This window comes from Perognathus longimembris, chromosome 20 (genome assembly GCF_023159225.1).
Source record: "Perognathus longimembris pacificus isolate PPM17 chromosome 20, ASM2315922v1, whole genome shotgun sequence".
In the NCBI taxonomy this organism is placed as follows: domain Eukaryota; kingdom Metazoa; phylum Chordata; class Mammalia; order Rodentia; family Heteromyidae; genus Perognathus; species Perognathus longimembris.
The window spans coordinates 23956385-23972641 of record NC_063180.1 but is presented as its reverse complement, the minus strand read 5'-3'; the positions used below and the strand labels follow the sequence as shown (position 1 = coordinate 23972641).

The following is a 16257-nucleotide window of genomic DNA, read 5'->3' as shown; positions in this document are numbered from 1 at the left end:
ACCCCCTAGAAAAATGGAGCCCCTATCAAGTTGTGGGATCACCCCATCCTCCTAGACTCCAGACACCTGAAAGGCTCAGAACTCAAATGGTCAAAAGTTGAGACTGCTGGACACTGGTGGCTCACACCTATAATCCTATCTACTCAGGATGCTAAGATCTGAGGATCACCATTCGAAGCCAGCCTGGACAGGAAAGCCCATAAGACTCTTATCTCCAATTAACCACCAAAAAGCCAGAAGTAGAAATGTGGCTCAAGTGGTAGCTACCGATGTCATCAGTTAGGTACAACCCACTGTGCAGCCATGTAGAGATGTCCTAATTGTTCTTTTTTGCTTTGGGTTGGTTCAGTATGTTATGCTCCCACCAAGACCCACAGAACCTGCTGTCCCTATTCGAGGCCTAGCCCTGCTGCGGAGACCATGGACTGCAGACCCCAGCCTTCCTCCCTCAGACCCAGAATTCCAGGCCTAGCCTTCTGCCCTCAGATAGACGAACAAGCATACTTTGGTGCCATCTTGTGGTAGGATCCCTCCAAGACATCAGAAAGGCAGATTTTCTGCTTCTTGTCCCCTTTGCCCAGCACAGGCTAATGATTAAAGTCTGGAGAAAAGTGAGACTCAGTACACTGCCACCTATCTATGTTCTCTACCTGCACCTCAATTTATAATTTGTAAACGGGTTTGTTTTGTTAATTCTGTTTTATTGGTACTTGGGTTTGAAATCAAAGCCCAGCACTTGCTAGGCAGCTGCTCTACCACTTGAGATACTACCTGGCAAAACTGGAGTCTTGATAAAGCACTTTGGGAAATTCTGAAAAGGCACCACATCTGAGTGATCTGGAAATGAGGGGTCTTCTGACACTCCACCTTCGGTCTGAGAAAGGTGATGTTCCTCACACAGTTTCTGTGCCTGGGGAACCAGGACTGGAATCATAGCTCAATGCTGAGAAGTCTAGCACAGAGCTCACTCACTTTTGCCTCACTATAATCTAAGCTCAGTTCTGGTGCTCTCATGTGGGCACACATGCGTGCGCACGCACACACACACACACACACACACACACACACACACACACACACCTGAGTATTGATCTAATGTGCCAAAATGTCTTCGGGCCTACAGTTCTCAAATCCCAAAGTCCCATATTCTAGAAATATAGAGATCCTATTGTACTCACCAATCAGGAAGGTGTTTTCCATGAAGAAGATAATGACTTTGCAGATCCAGGGTGGGGGCAGGCTTATGACAGGTTCCATCCTTTGCTGGATTGCCTGAGAACAGTCCCTCCCATGCTTAGACTATCTCATTAGTTAGACATCTAGACAATTGCTTCAAGGTCCTCTGGGGTTCTGAAACTCCAGCAGCCAGATTTAAATACCTGAGGCCTTAGGTCATCTTAGTGATGATCTTCAGACTCCAGAATTCAAACTCCAGATTTCAAGCTCCAGAACCCAGAATCAAGGCTATAGGATCCACAACAGAGACCCAAGCATAAGTCCATACTCTACAGTCAAGATCCCAGCAAGCTCAGAAGCCTGGAAGTCAGGCCCATTCTCTGGTCCAGCCTTTTAAATGTGCAATGCACACTTGAAACTCCATGTCTCATATTCCAAACCTGAGTCTAGACCGAGATGCCAGAATCCACATGCCACAATTCAAAACCAAAATCTAGCTGGGTGCCAGTGGCTCACACCTGTAATCCTAGTTTCTCAGAAAGCTGAGATCTGAAGATGACCATGGCTCAAAGCCAGCCCAGGCAGGAAAGTTCTTGGGACTCTTATCTCCAATTAACTAGCAAAATTAAGAAGTCAGAAGTGGAACTGTGGCTCAAATGGTAGAGCCTCAAGAAATCTTGAACGACAAAGCTAAGGGACAGCACCCAAGGCCTAAGTTTAAGCTCCAGCACACACACTCACACTCACAAACACAATCCAAAAATCTAGCATTTGTACTGCAGACCTAAGGAAATGCCAAAATTCTTACCTCAAATGCCAAATTCCAAACGCCAGCCACTGGTGTTTTGTTTTGTTTTGTTGTGGAAGGACTGCAGATTTGAACTCAGTCTCATGCTTGCAAGGTTTAGAATCTTTGTTTTCTTTTTGGAGGGAGGGTTGTTGTTGTTTTGTTTTGTTTTGTTTTGGGCTATGAGGCTTGAACCCAGGGCCTGGGTGCTGTCTCTGAACTCTTTTTGCTCAAGGCTAGTGCTCTACCACTTTGAGCCACCAGCACCATTTTCAGGTTTTCTGGTGGTTAACTAGGGATAAGCATCTCACAGACTTTCCTGCCCAGGCTGGCTTTGAACTGCGATCTTCAGATCTCAGTCTCCTTAGTAGCTAGGATGACAGGCATGAGCCACAAAGGCCCAGCTGTTTTTATTGTTTGGGGGTTTTTTTCTATAGACAAAGTTTCATACTTTACTCGGTGTTGGTCTTGGAACATAATCCTCCTCTCTCTGCCTCTGGAATCGCTGGGGTTAGGGTTGTTCACCAGCACACTTGGCCCAAGTCTGGCTTTTACACATGAAGGCCTGGGATGCAGAATCCAGTCTGATTCAAAGGCACCACCCCAGGATTCAGACTCCAGACCTCCCACAAAACCATAATCCACAGACTTCTGGTCATTAATCCCAAACTCACATCCAGAACCCATAACAAGAAGACTCCAGTTCCTAGGCTTACACCCTAAATTCCAGCCACTGTATTTTACTGTCCTCCAATTTTCTGCGCTGAGCTCCCCCACCCCTCCCTTGGGTGCACTGGGCCCTGGGGAGGAGCTCCTGACAGACTCAGACAATCCCTTCATTCTAATAAACGCTCATTAGACCAAGTCCCCCGCCCCACCAGCCACCCAGGCGTCCCGCCTGTAAAGCCACCTCTGAGCCACCTCCCACCCCACCCACCCCACCCCCAGACCCAGGTGGGGCTGAGAGCTTATAAATTCGCTTTCTGGTGACCATGCCCTCTCCTGCCACCCAAGGTGCCCCGAGAAGCTGCTGGAGGATCTGGAGGGGGTGAGACCTTTGAGAAAGCACTTGGAAGGGGGTGGTGAGAGGAGACTGGCAGGGGGGAACAAGTGTCAAGGGCACATGGTAGGCCCAGGTATCCTTGGCTGTAGCTGCAAGTTGAATGGGAACCAGAAACAGTCTTGGAAGCTGCCAGGAGCCCGAGAAGGGGGAGGAGGGAGAGAAAAGACCAGGAGGGTGACCCTGAAGACACATGTCCTAGGAGGGAAGGAAGGAGAGGAGGGGGATGGAGGGACTGGGGGTGGTGCCCCTGAAGACTCGCGTCCTAGAACCAAGGACGTGGTCATGAGTGATCCTGGTTCAAGTCGGTTCAGAAGCAGCCTGAGGTCCTGCGTGCCAGGCCTCAAGCCAGGCAGTGCTGGGGACACAGAAGACATGACCTGAGCTCCAGGGTCCTCGGTGGGGGAGCAGGAAGAAGCTAAGCCTCAGCATGCACACGGCAAGCTGGTCCCTCAGAGGCAGGGTAGGATCTGGAGGAGATCCAGAAGACCCTTAAGAGTGGAGCAGGGCCTTACAGGACAAACACAGATTTGGGAAATGGAGGGGGCACTTCAAGTGACTCCCTAGGTCTCCCACCTGCCAGATCCTGAGCCAGCAGAACTAGGAAATGAGAATCCAGTCAGAGCCAGCCTGCCCAGAGGGGGCTCCTGGCCTGATGGGGGAAGGGGGGAAAGAGGGAGAAAGAACAGAAAGCACTGTGGGTGAGAAAAGGCCTCAGGAGGATGTGGCCTAATCTGGTAGGAGTCAGCTGCAGGTGTGAGGTCACAAGAAGGAGATAGCAGCAGTGGCCTAGTCCGGACGGACCAGGTCCTGAAGACTGAAAGTCGGACAATTGACTTATGGCCCTGTATTGGCAGGGAGCGGGGCGGGGGGGGGGGGGGGCAGTGGGGGTACCAAAGGCTGAAACTCTATCCTGCGGACATTAGGGTTCCAGGGCAGGCTGGGTGTAAGGGAGGGCTCTGGGTGTAGAAAGAGCCTTCAGAGGCCTGGGGTGAAGGGCAGGCTGGGGAGCAAGGCTGAGACAGGGTTTGAGCCAGGGCTCTGGGGCTTTTGCATGTGCCCGAGGTGAAACAGGCTGTAGGGGTGCCTGGGGTCTGCCAAGTGCCTAGGGGAACAGTGGACCTTTCCTGAGATGGTGATCCTGGAGAAACAGTAGGTAGGGGTTGTAGGAGAGAGGAAGGAGTGGTGAGAAGACATTTGGGGGGGGGGGACTCACGCACACACATCAGTCCTGGGGCTTGAACTCAGGACCTGGGTACTACTTTTGCTGGGGTTTTTTTTGTTCAAGGCTAGCACTCTTCCACTTGAGCCACAGAGCTACTTTCTAGTGGTTAGAGATAAGAGTCTCAAGGACTTTCCTGCCCAGGGTTGTCTTTGAATGGTGATGCTCAGATCTCAGCCTCCTGAGTAGCTAGGATTACAGATCTGAGCCCCTAGTGTTATGGGGTTCGAGGGAGTTGATTTCTGTCTCTCCAAGAGTCCACCATTCAGAGACAGTCTCAAGTAAAAAGATGGATTTATTGGGGAAGTAAGAAGCGAACTGACTGGCTAGAGATGCAGCACAGACTTGGGGGCTGGGACCACGCACACTCAGGTTGAGGTTATAAAGACAAATACCACATGGTCAAGGCTGCCACAGGCAGGTGGCCAATGAGGTTACAACACTTACAGAGCATGCCAGGTCACATGCAGGTGGCCAATGGAGCTACAGTCTGCCTCCTAGTAACTGTTTGAACCAACCTATCATTTTAGTTAGAACTGGTGTGCGAATTTGGAGGGCCCACACAATGCAGGGGGATACACTTACTCACGGGGGCAGGAGTGCTCTTGTTAACCTTGAACAACGCAGCAGGTCAAGCAGTTCTTTATCACAGCGAAGGAGCTCTTCCCTGGATTCCAAACAGACAGGACGTGGCCCTATAGCTCAGGGGTAGGGGAGATCTTAGTGAAGATGGAATCAGCTTCTACTCTTTTTAACTAATCTGAGATGGAATCAATCTGCCTCCCCTCAACACCCAGCAGCCTGGCTAAGAAGTTTCTTAAGTAGGAAGACCAGGGAGTGAGTTTGGGTATAGAAGGACCATAATGGGATTCAAGGGTCCCTGACTCACCCCCACTTTCACTCTTCCTCTCCAGATCTCAGCTGAGCCTGGCCCCCTCCTCCACAATGTGGCTTCTCACCTTCTTCCTGCTGGCATCTGCAGGTGATGGGGTCTGTGGGAGGCTAGTACCCTTCTTCCCCAGAATGCCTGGGCCCTGAGACCTTACCTTACACAGAGACCACTTAATGGTCCCACCTCCATCGCCCCACACTTGAGCCACCTACCAACATCCCTCATCCCAGTCCCCACCCAACCAGAATCCTGGGCTCTAGAAGTGCTTCCTGAGGCCTATCCTTGCCTGTGACAGTGAACACCAACCTGAGTTTGAGTCTTGTGTTTGTCCCTTTCTTGCTGTGTAACCTTGAGGAGACTGCTTCACTTCCCTGGGCCTTCTATATAAAACAGCCCCTACCCGAGACAGCAACATCAAGATTCCAATAGTGCCACCACAAGCACTCAGCAAGGGTGGCGAACCTCCAGGTGTGTATGGCACACACCTAGCATCCCAGCTACACAGCAGGCTGAGATCTGAGGGCTGTAGTTCGAAGCCAGCCTGGGCAGGAGAACTCTTACTTCCAGTTAATCACCAAAAGCCATAAATGGAGCTGTGGCTCAAATGGTAGAGCAATAGCCTTGAGGAGAAAAGCTAAGGACAGGGCTCAGGCCCCTGAATTCCAACCCCAGAACTAGTATACACACACACACACACACACACACACACACACACACACACACACACACACACACACACACACGGTAAACTCTGGGCTCAAATCCTGCCTCTGCCACTTTCTAGTCCTTTAACAACTCTATGCCTCCGTTTCCCCCAACTAAATGTCAGAGATGCTGGCAATTCCCTTACCAATTAATGTGAGTTTAGTGCATAAGCACCGTGGAGCACTCAGAATGTGCTGGAAGACACGTCATGGATTCACATCACTTCCTCATTGCTGTGGTTCACACAGGAATGACCACAAAGTCAAGGTCAACACTTCCCCCCCCTCCACCCCCTCTACCTCCCCCCCCCCCACCCCGGGGCTGGAGAACTCCAGATCCACCACCCTCTGCCACCACCAGGGGAGAAATTACATGTAACCCGATGCCTGAGCCTGAGGGGAGGAGGGAGTTATTCACTAGCCCTCCTCCCACCCACCGCCTGCCTGCATATGACCCTGGTCCCCAGGGGCCCTCAGACCTCCCCTCTGCCTCCAGCACCCCTGGGGCTCTTCCCGTGCCCTCTCCTCCCTGCCCCCCATTTGCCTGCTGCACCCAGCTGAGGCCTCTGCCCTCCTCCAGCTTGGACTGGCCAGGTGCAGCCCGGTGCCCAGCTGTTGGCCCGCACCCTCCTCCAGAGGACGGCCTCGCCCTTCCTCTCTAAAGCCCCTCAGCCTTACATCCGCATTTCTCCCCCACCTCCAGTTCCTGACCTTGGTGGGCAGAGTTAGAAGCGATGGGTGCCAGTCCAGCCCCGTGGTCTGCTTTGACCTTGGGGGGACCCATCCACATTTCACAATCAGTACAGGGGGGCTGTGGGTCTTGAGACCTGAAAAAAATAAAATCTGATTATGTCCTTGTGCACAATGGCCTCCCATGTGGAGGGAGCTGATCTGGAGATGGGTGACCACGTCCTGTCCCAAGGCTGTGACTCTTGCTGTGTGTCTGCCTGCTGCGTGGAGACTGGTCAGGGGGAGGGGAAGGTGTGGACCTTCTAAGTTGATGACTGGAGCATGCATGCACGAGTGTGTGTGTGTGTGTGTGTGTGTGTGTGTGTGTGTGTGTGTGAGGGGGGGAGGTATCCTGGGGCTTGAACTCAGGACGAGGCACTATCCCTGAGCTTTTCTACTCAAGGCTGGTGCTCTACCATTTGAGCCACAGCTCCACTTCTGGCTTTTTTGTGGTCAATTAGAGATGAAAGTCTCACAGACTTTCCTGCTCAGGGCTGGCTTTGAACTGTGATCCTCAGATCTCAGCCTCTTGAGTAGCTAGAATGACAGGTGTGAGTTATGGATCCTTGACATCTATACACTCACGTTTTTATTTTATTTATTTATTTGTTTGTTTGTTTATTTATTTATTTATTTATTTTTGCCAGTCCTGGGGCTTGGACTTAGGGCCTGAGCACTGTCCCTGGCTTCTTTTTGCTCAAGGCTAGCACTCTGCCACTTCAGCCACAGCGCCACTTCTGGCCATTTTCTGTATATGTGGTGCTGAAGAGTTGAACCCAGGGCTTCATGTATAGGAGGCAAGCACTCTTGCCACTAGGCCCCCAGCCCCTACACTCACATTTTTTTATCTTGACTTTGTGTCTGGGTCTATGTAGACACCTGCTTTCCTTTGACCATCTGTATTCCTACAAGCTGCCCATCCCCATAAAGCACCCTCATAAATAAATAAACCCACAAAATAAGCACTATTAATTAAGCAATCACAGTGGGAAAGACATTCTCTCTCTCTCATGTGCAACACACACACACATACACATTTCATCTTTACAGCGTGTCTTGTTTTCTAGACAAGAGAGGAATAGAGAGGTCAAGTCTTCTGCTTAGTCTCACAGCCAATGCATTTGAACCCAGAAGTGAGGCTGCACTTTCTCTGTGTGCAAATATGCACATCCATAACACTGATGCCCCAGCCACTGCTCTCCCTGGGCCTGCAGGTGATGCTGTATGCACGTGTGCAGGTGTGCGTGTGCCATAACTTCCCATGTCCATATATACACAGGAGTGTTTCTGCTGTGACTCCTGACACTGCAGCCCATGTCTTCGCACGTGGATTTCAGGGCTCTGTCTGTCCTGGGTTTAAGCCACACACCTATGCATGGGAATGACCGTGTTTGATGGGTCTCTGTGGACCAATCTGTATGCCACACCTGGCCACCTCTGTGACAATGCCAAGGCCTCAAATGGCACATCCCAAAGGATCACCCTGACGGTGGGTGACCACTGACCCCTGTAACCAGAGGAATACTGCTACAGCTGTCAAGGCCCGAGGACAGGGCCCCAAGTGAATGGCAAGGACTTCCTACGCTAGGGAGTAGGCACAGGTGAAGTACCAGTGAGACTAGGGGGTCAGGGACACTGAGGAGACTCCTTCTCCTCTCCTAACAGCCCGGGATGGTGACAAGGTTCTAGAAGGAGAAGAGTGCCCGCCCCACTCCCAGCCATGGCAAGTGGCCCTCTACGAGCGCGGGCGCTTCAACTGCGGTGCCTCCCTCATCTCACCACACTGGGTGCTGTCGGCTGCCCACTGCCAAACCCGGTATAAAGGCCAGGCTGGGCCAGGGGTCCTGGGGGGGGAGGGGCATGACTGAAGGGGGAGCAGGGGTGTTGCACTGCCTGCCCTGGTGCCTGCACTTCCTGGGCTTGAAGAGCAAAGAGACCTTCCTTTGGGTTCTGAAGGAGGAACAGGCTGGAGTCAAGGCCCTGGCTGAGGTTTGTGGGTTCTGAATCCTTAAATCCCAGAAGGAGGTGAGAGAGGGCCCGGAACCCCTGCTGGGGGAAGCCTTGGGGATCTGAGAAATGTCAGAGCCTGAAGGTCGCTTTGCACTCCTGGGTTCTAAGGGGCAAGTGCTGGAGACACTTGGTGGTGAAGGGGGGGTGATGGGATTCCAAGGGAGCCCCCACTTTCCCATTTCTTGATCCCTCTGTCTACTCCTTGGTGCCAGCTTCATGACGGTGCACTTGGGGGAGCACAATCTGCGGAAGCGGGACGGCCCAGAGCAACTGAGAGCCGTGTTCCGCATCATCCCGCACCCCAACTACGAGCCTCGCAGTCACCTCCATGACATCATGCTGCTGCGGCTGGTCCGCCCCGTGCACCTGACGCCACAGGTTCAACCCCTGGCTCTGCCCACGCGCTGCCCACACGCTGGTGAGGCCTGCATGGTGTCTGGCTGGGGCCTGGTATCGGACAATGAATCTGGGACTACAGGAAGCCCCACGTCACAAGGTCAGTGAAAGGATGGGCTGGAAAGCAGGCTTCAAGGAACCCTATCTTGCAGGGCCCATAGCTGAGGGGACAGGGACAGAAGTAGAAATCTAAGGCCATACTCACGCCTGTAATCCCAGTTACTCAGGAGGCTCAGATCTGAGGATCGCAGCTCAAAGCCAGCCTGGCAAAAAAAAGTCTAGAGACCTCTAATTAATTCCAAAATGCCAGATGTGGAGCTGTGGCTCAAGTAGTAGCCCTGAGCACAAAAGCTCAAGGACAGTGCCCATGCCCTCAGTTCAAGCCCCAGGACCAGCATTATAAAGGGGGGAAAAAGTATGGCTCTCCTCCACATCCACTGTCTTCCTCAGTGAGTTTGCCGGACACGCTGCATTGTGCCAACATAAGCATCATCTCCGACACCTCTTGTAACAAGGACTATCCGGGCCGCGTGAGGAACACCATGGTGTGTGCAGGAGTGGAAGGCGGAGGCACAGACTCCTGTGAGGTCAGGGAGGGGCCGCCCAGCTGGAGGGCGGAGGTGGTGGAGGGGACATGTTGGGGTGCAGGAGTTGGCTTGGGTTGTTTGCTTGGGACCAGAGAGGGTATGAGGGCTAAATGTGGAGCTGATGTGGCAAAGCAGTTGGAATGGTGGTAAGGTTGGAGCTGGAACTGGCCTGGATGAGTGGGATTTAGCCAGGCTGAGTTGGAGCGCACAGGCAGGCCTTGGACACGGTGAAATCTGAGGTTTTTCTGGCCAGTTTGGGTGAATTTATGTTGCGGCATTGGGTTGGGCGCCAGGCGTTGGTTAGATTGGGGCCCAGCAGCGACCAGAATGAAGATGGGGACACTGGACTCAGGAAGCTCCCACTTAATTCAAGACTCCCATTCTCCCCGCAGGGTGACTCAGGGGGGCCCCTCGTCTGTGGGGGTGTCCTGCAGGGTGTGGTATCCTGGGGAGACGTTCCTTGTGACACTACTACCAAGCCTGGGGTCTATACCAAAGTCTGTCGCTACTTGGACTGGATCAGAAAGACCATGAGGAGAAACTGACTGCTGGCTCGTCAGCCCAGTCCCAGGCTGAATGGAAGTCCCCATCCTGACCCAGGACAAATCTGGCCATTCAACCCCCCACTGCACCCCCAATTGTAGCCATGGATGAGGCCCTGCCCTCCTCACGTCAAAGCTGGCCTCCAAGGTCACCTGCTCAATGCCAAGATAACAGAGCGTGCTGATCCTGGCTTCTCTGTGCGAGTTTCTGAGAGAATGGGAAATGGGAACTTCCATCTGTGCTCCCAGTCCCTGGCTAAAGGGAAATGGCCCCACGCAGGGTCCTGTTCACCCTGTACAGGTAGGCGACAAGGCACATGATCTGGAGCAAGGGCCCAGCCACACCCATTTGGTGTTTTCCCATCTGTAAAGTGGGTCGTCATAGTCAATAAAGGCATTTGTGTGTATGCATATGTGTGTGTGTGTGTGTGTGTGCATGCGCATGCATCAGTACTGGGGCTTGGACTCAGGGCCTATGTACTGTCCCCTAGCTTTGTTTCACTTAAAGCTGGGGCTCTCATCACTTGAGCCACACCTCCACTCCTGGCTTTTTGCTGGTTATTCGGAGATAAGGCTCTCACGGACTTTCCTGTCAGGGCTAGCCTCAAACTGTGATCCTCAGGTCTCAGCCAAGGATTACAAAATGTGAGTCAGCCAGCACCCTGCTCAACAAGGCACTTCTTTTGAACTGGTGGAAAGCGGCACTGTGCAAATATTCTGGACCTCTGGTTCCTATATACACTAGATCACAAAGCATGAATGCCTTCTTTCTCTTCGACATTTAGTTTCAAGCTTCTTGATAGCCTTGGCAAAAAGGGAAATACTCTCCTGTACTTAGCCATCATCCTAACAAGTCACAGAGCTGGGACCCTGTGAGCTGCTTTGATTTTACCAATGACCCAAAAAAAACAGACTGGAAACCTATAGCTTCACTATTGAGGCTTCAAGAATCTCCTTCTAGGGCTGGGGATATAGCCTAGTGGCAAGAGTGCCTGCCTCGGTATACCCGAGGCCCTGGGTTCGATTCCCCAGCACCACATATACAGAAAATGGCCAGAAGCGGCGCTGTGGCTCAAGTGGCAGAGTGCTAGCCTTGAGCGGGAAGAAGCCAGGGACAGTGCTCAGGCCCTGAGTCCAAGCCCCAGGACTGGCCAAAAAAAAAAAAAAAGAATCTCCTTCTTGATAGTCTTCGGAGACCCCAAAATAGGACTTTTAAGGTCGCTCGATCTTGAAGCATATGAACTTTGTTCTTGAGACTGAAATATGTTTCTTGGTGGGGCTCCGGTAGTAATGGGAATTTGTAGTGCTAGTCTTAACCAAGGAGGGGAAATAGACCAGATCTCATGAACTTTGAAGGACATGACCTTGAGTGCCCATAGCTGAGTAACAGGAAGAGCCACAGCCACCCCAACATTCTTTGGAGAGACATTGGATTTGAAGTGTTCGTGAACCTTAGCCTGAGAGGTCCCTGAAATTTATTTCCTATTCTTGGATTTGAAGGTGTTCTGATTGTGGTGATGTGGGTCCCATCTTTGTGTTACAAAATGAACAGTGCAATTGCGGCTCTAAATCTTGAGTCTAGAACATTCTGAAAGCTAGGATTGGTATTTCAGGTGGAAATGGCAAGCTGCTACCTTGTGGTGCAGGCAATTAGAGCCCTGATTACTTCTTGGAGCTCTGTGTTAGGGGCTGGATAATTGTCTACCCACCCATCATGCCTCACTGGCTCTGGGGCCCTGAGCAAGGCTCCAGGAGCTGCATGGCCCCACCCCACCTGGCCTGGGCACTGGGCATGCAGCCAGTGTGACCAGGGCTGACGGACAACAGATGCGAGTCCTCCCTCTTCTTCCCCAGCTCAGGGACAGGTGGGGGTAATTGGCCCCCCCTCCGGCAGGGGCAGGGCCTGGCCAGAACTGAGTGCCAGCAAGGCAGGGGTGGGGCCCTAAGGGTTGGGGGGGAGAGATAAGGGTTTTTAAAGGCTCCACAAAGGCGGTAGTCCAGCTCCAAGCTTACCACCGGTCTGCGCTGGAATCCTCTAGGACCATGTGGCTCCTGATTCTGTGCCTCACCCTGACACTGGGGGGAACTGGTGAGATGGTGGGCAAGCTGGGGGAGCGGGAGGGAGCCCTGAATTCACCCTGCCCACACCCCTAACTCCTTCCCCTCCTACCTGATCCAGCCTTGTCTCTGCAGCCCACAGCCCACCCTACACCAAGTGCCTACTGGGCACTGCCCTCAGCCCTCCTCCCTGCCCTGGCTCCATGCACCAAAACCTTCACCCCTACCTAGCCAGTAGCAAAAGGAAGGGCCTGGGCCATCTGTCTCTCTTGGAGGTTTGCCAATGCTTCCAAGGAACCCCCTAACCCTGGGATCATTCGCAAACACCCACAATTTTCCTGTGAACCCTGAGCCTGCAGTTCCCCCAAACCTCCCCCAGTGGGAAAGTATCTTCTGGAGATGTGGGGACCTGAGGGTTGGGGGCTGGTCCTGAGTAGGAGATCAGATGACCCAGAAGCCTGGGCAGACAATGCTACCACACCATCTAGAATGTAGGTCTCTGGGTCTCCAGATTAGGCTAGAAGTGGTCAGCTACACAGGGACAGTTAGAATGTGGGGTTCCCAGGTCAAAGGGCAAGGGCAGAAGGCAGGGACAGGGCTGAGAGGGCTCCTGGTGGGTGTGAGGTTCTTCCTATAAGGTAAGAACGTCATCTTGGGTTAGTGGGGCCATGAGAACAGGGCCGTGGTCAGGATGGGATGGGCACTGGCAGGGTCACTGTGGGCTAGGGAGAGGGGTGCTGCTCAGTAAGATGGGGTGTCTTCCGCACTCTCACATCGCCTCATCAGAGGCCACACAATCCACCAGACAATCCTGCTCCCTGCACTAACCGGCAGGGGTCTCCAGAATGCTCTTCACCTCATACAAAGAAGTCGGCAAATGTCCTCTCAGACGCCATATTCCTTGCAACACCTCCAGATCCCCTCCTTCTACAGCTCTTATCCTCCATGAGCTCCAGCTCCTCCCCACCTGTGTACTGCCCCCTCCCATCTGCACAGCTCTGGTTTTCTGGGGTCCCAGCCAGGCCCTCCTGCCTGCCCTCCTAGGCACCCCAACATGTGATTCTAACTCCCTCTCTCTACTGTCTCCTATTCAACCCCTTCTCTGTATGGTCCTGAGAAGGCCCTCAAATCTCTCCAGTGCTCAGACCACAAACCCCTTCTCCCTGAGCAGCACCCCTCACCCTAGGCCACAGTGACCCTGCCAGTGCCCATCCCATCCTGACCACGGCCCTGTTCTCATGGACCCACTACCCCAAGATGACATTCTTGCTGTACAGGAAGGACCTCAAAGCCACCAGGAGCCCTCTCACAGCCAGAGCCCTGCCTCTTGCCCTTTCTCTTGGACCTGGGAACCCCACATTTTAACTGTCCCTGCCTAGCCCAATCCGGAGACCCACATTCTAGATGCTGTGGTAGCATCATCTACCTGGCTCCGCTCCCACTCAGGATGAGCCCCCAGCCCCCAGGACCCCCCATCTCCAGCCCAGGCCCTGCACTTTTCCAGTGGCATCAAATCCTGAGCCCAGGTCTCCACTGACCCTTTGCAGGTGCTGCACCCCCTATCGTGTCTCGGATCATCGGAGGCTCAGAGTGTGAAAGAAACTCCCAGCCCTGGCAGGTGGCGGTGTACCATTTTACCAGCATTCAGTGTGGGGGCGTCCTGTTGAACCCCCAGTGGGTGTTGACGGCTGCCCATTGCCTCAGCAAGTGAGTAGGAGCCAGGGGCTGGGGAGGAGAGCAGCACTGCTCCAGGAGAAAGCAGGCAGTGGCTTTCCAGACTCCCTCAGGCCAGACTAGGGGCTGAGGGGCCAGGGAGGGCCTGCAAGGGTGCTGGAAGAAGAGAGGATGCTCTGGGGCAGACCCCCTGTCTACAGCCCCCCTGTGTCTGCCTCTGTCTCTCCATGGTGTCTTTGGGTCTCTGTCATCTTTTTTTCTGTCTCCGTCTCTCCCAGATGTGGTGACTCTGTCTCTGTCCTTGTCTGTCTCTCTGGGTCTCTGCTCACTTGTCTTCCTTAACTTCCATCTCTGCTGACCACACTTCCAGAATGGACCCCAGGGCACCCCCTAGAAAAGGAAAGGATGGCCCCCAACTGTGTAAAAGGGAAAGTTTCCCCCTCTGTCCACCCTGCAGAGCCCTGCGGGAGCCTGGAGGGGCTGGAGCTGGGTGGGAACCACTGAGGGAGGAGCAGGACACTGGAGGAGGGGACCAACCTTGGGCTCCAGGCCAAGCCCTGCATGCTGGGAAGCCCTCAGCCCAGTCCCAGCTGCAGCTGGGCAGCTCAGAACCTGGCCCTCCTTCCCACCGTGCTCCCCTCCCTGCCTAGTCCTGCTCTTCCCCTCTCTCCTCCTCTGTCTCTCTCATGGCCTCTGCTTTGCATCCTCACCTCCCTCCTTCCTGCTCCCTAGGTTCCCATTGCTCCCCTCTGCTTTTCACCCTCCAGCCGTGGACCTCTCTCCTCTGTTTATCTCCATGTACCTTTCACACACTCCCATCCTGTTTCCCCCTGGCTGACTTGATTTCCCCAGCTGTATCTTTCCCCTTCCTCTCCCTCTGTTTCTCACTCACTGCTCTGTTTCCAGCCTGGTCTCTCTTTGGGACCCTTCCACACCTACTGGAGAGGAGTCCCTGCCCTGTTCCTCCTCCCTCCTCACTCCCTCTATGTCTCTCACAGCAATTACCAGGTCTGGCTGGGTCGCCACAACCTGTTTGATGATGAAGAAGAAGTTCAGTATGCCCAGATCAGCAAGAGCTTCCCGCACCCATCCTTCAACCTGAGCCTCCTGAAGAACCATACCCGCCACCCGGAGGAGGACTACAGCCACGACCTGATGCTCCTCCGCCTGACAGAGCCCGTGGAGATCACAGCTGCTGTGCAGCCTGTGGTGATGCCCACCAAGGAAGCAACGATAGGCACAACCTGTGTTGCTTCTGGATGGGGCAGCATCAAACCACAAAAGTGTAAGCCCGGTCCTCCAGATCTGAGGGAGGAGAGGAATGCCCTGGCTGGGTTGACTAACAGCTGCTTTTTCTCCCTGGCCCACAGTCGTGTTCCCAGATGACCTCCAGTGTGTGGAGCTGGAGCTCCTGCCGAATGAAGTGTGCGCGAAAGCACATCCCCAGAAGGTGACCGAGTTCATGCTGTGTGCAGGACACTTGGAGGGTGGCAGAGACACCTGTGTGGTAAGCAGCACCTCCATCCATGTGGGGGGGGTCTTTATCTGGCTTTTATGGCGGGGGGGTGCTTTATCATGGTCTGTCTTTATCTGACCTTCCAGCCTCAGGAGTGGGACTGGGAGAAGAGACTCAGATTTGGAGTTGTTGTTGTTGATTTGGTTGGTCATGGGGTTTGAACTCAGGGCCTGGGCACTACCCCTCAGCTTTTTTGCTCAAGGCTAGTGCCACAGCTCCACTTCTAGTCTGGGGATAGTTAGAGAGATAAGCATCTCAGAGACTTTCTTGCCCAGGCTGGCTTCAAATTGTGACCCTATGATCTCAGCCTCCGGAGTAGCTAGGATTATAGGCCCAAGCCACCAGGGCCTAGCTGAAGGGACTCAGATTCTGAACAGAGGTTGCCCCCCTTCTGTTCCAAGGCTGCCCAGACAGCCTCAGTTTCCTCTCTTCCTGAACCCCCATACAGGAAAGCACTGCAATCCCCCTCCACACCAGTGTCCCTCGTAGCACTATGTTCTGCCTGGTCCAGTCCCAGAAAGCTTCCTGAGGGGGGGCTGGGGGATGAGCCAGAAGGGAAGGTCTGCCCAGCTTCTCTGGTCCCTGTCACCTTCCCTTAGGGCTTCCCCTCACCCCCACCAGCCACCCTCCACCCCGGCCCAGAGACCTGCACCCAGCTTGGTCCACAGACCTTTCTCACTGTCTTTCTGTTTACTGTTCCCAGGGAGACTCCGGAGGCCCGCTGATCTGTGATGGGGAGCTGCAAGGCATCACCTCCTGGGGCCACATCCCATGTGGAGCCCCTAATAAGCCTGGCGTCTTCGTTGACATTTTCAAGTATAAGCAATGGATAGCGGACACTATAGCCAACAACTCCTGAACCCTTCCTTCTCCCCACTCCCAGTAAAGCCAAATACGCATCACA

The 16257-nt window shown here is 53.6% G+C and overlaps 2 protein-coding genes across 2 annotated transcripts; both read left to right on the top strand.

Moving 5' to 3' along the window:
* Positions 1 to 2979: 2979 nt before the first annotated feature.
* Positions 2980 to 10290, top strand: Klk15 (kallikrein related peptidase 15). Its single transcript, XM_048329387.1, has 6 exons — positions 2980 to 3011; positions 5160 to 5227; positions 8236 to 8386; positions 8793 to 9076; positions 9427 to 9563; positions 9956 to 10290. Exons 2-6 carry the CDS (start codon positions 5191 to 5193, stop codon positions 10106 to 10108), a joined length of 762 nt encoding a protein of 253 aa, XP_048185344.1. The 5' UTR covers positions 2980 to 3011; positions 5160 to 5190; the 3' UTR covers positions 10109 to 10290.
* Positions 10291 to 12066: 1776 nt separating this feature from the next.
* Klk1 (kallikrein 1) lies at positions 12067 to 16257 on the top strand. Its single transcript, XM_048329383.1, has 5 exons — positions 12067 to 12194; positions 13711 to 13870; positions 14836 to 15122; positions 15208 to 15344; positions 16057 to 16257. Exons 1-5 carry the CDS (start codon positions 12149 to 12151, stop codon positions 16210 to 16212), a joined length of 786 nt encoding a protein of 261 aa, XP_048185340.1. The 5' UTR covers positions 12067 to 12148; the 3' UTR covers positions 16213 to 16257.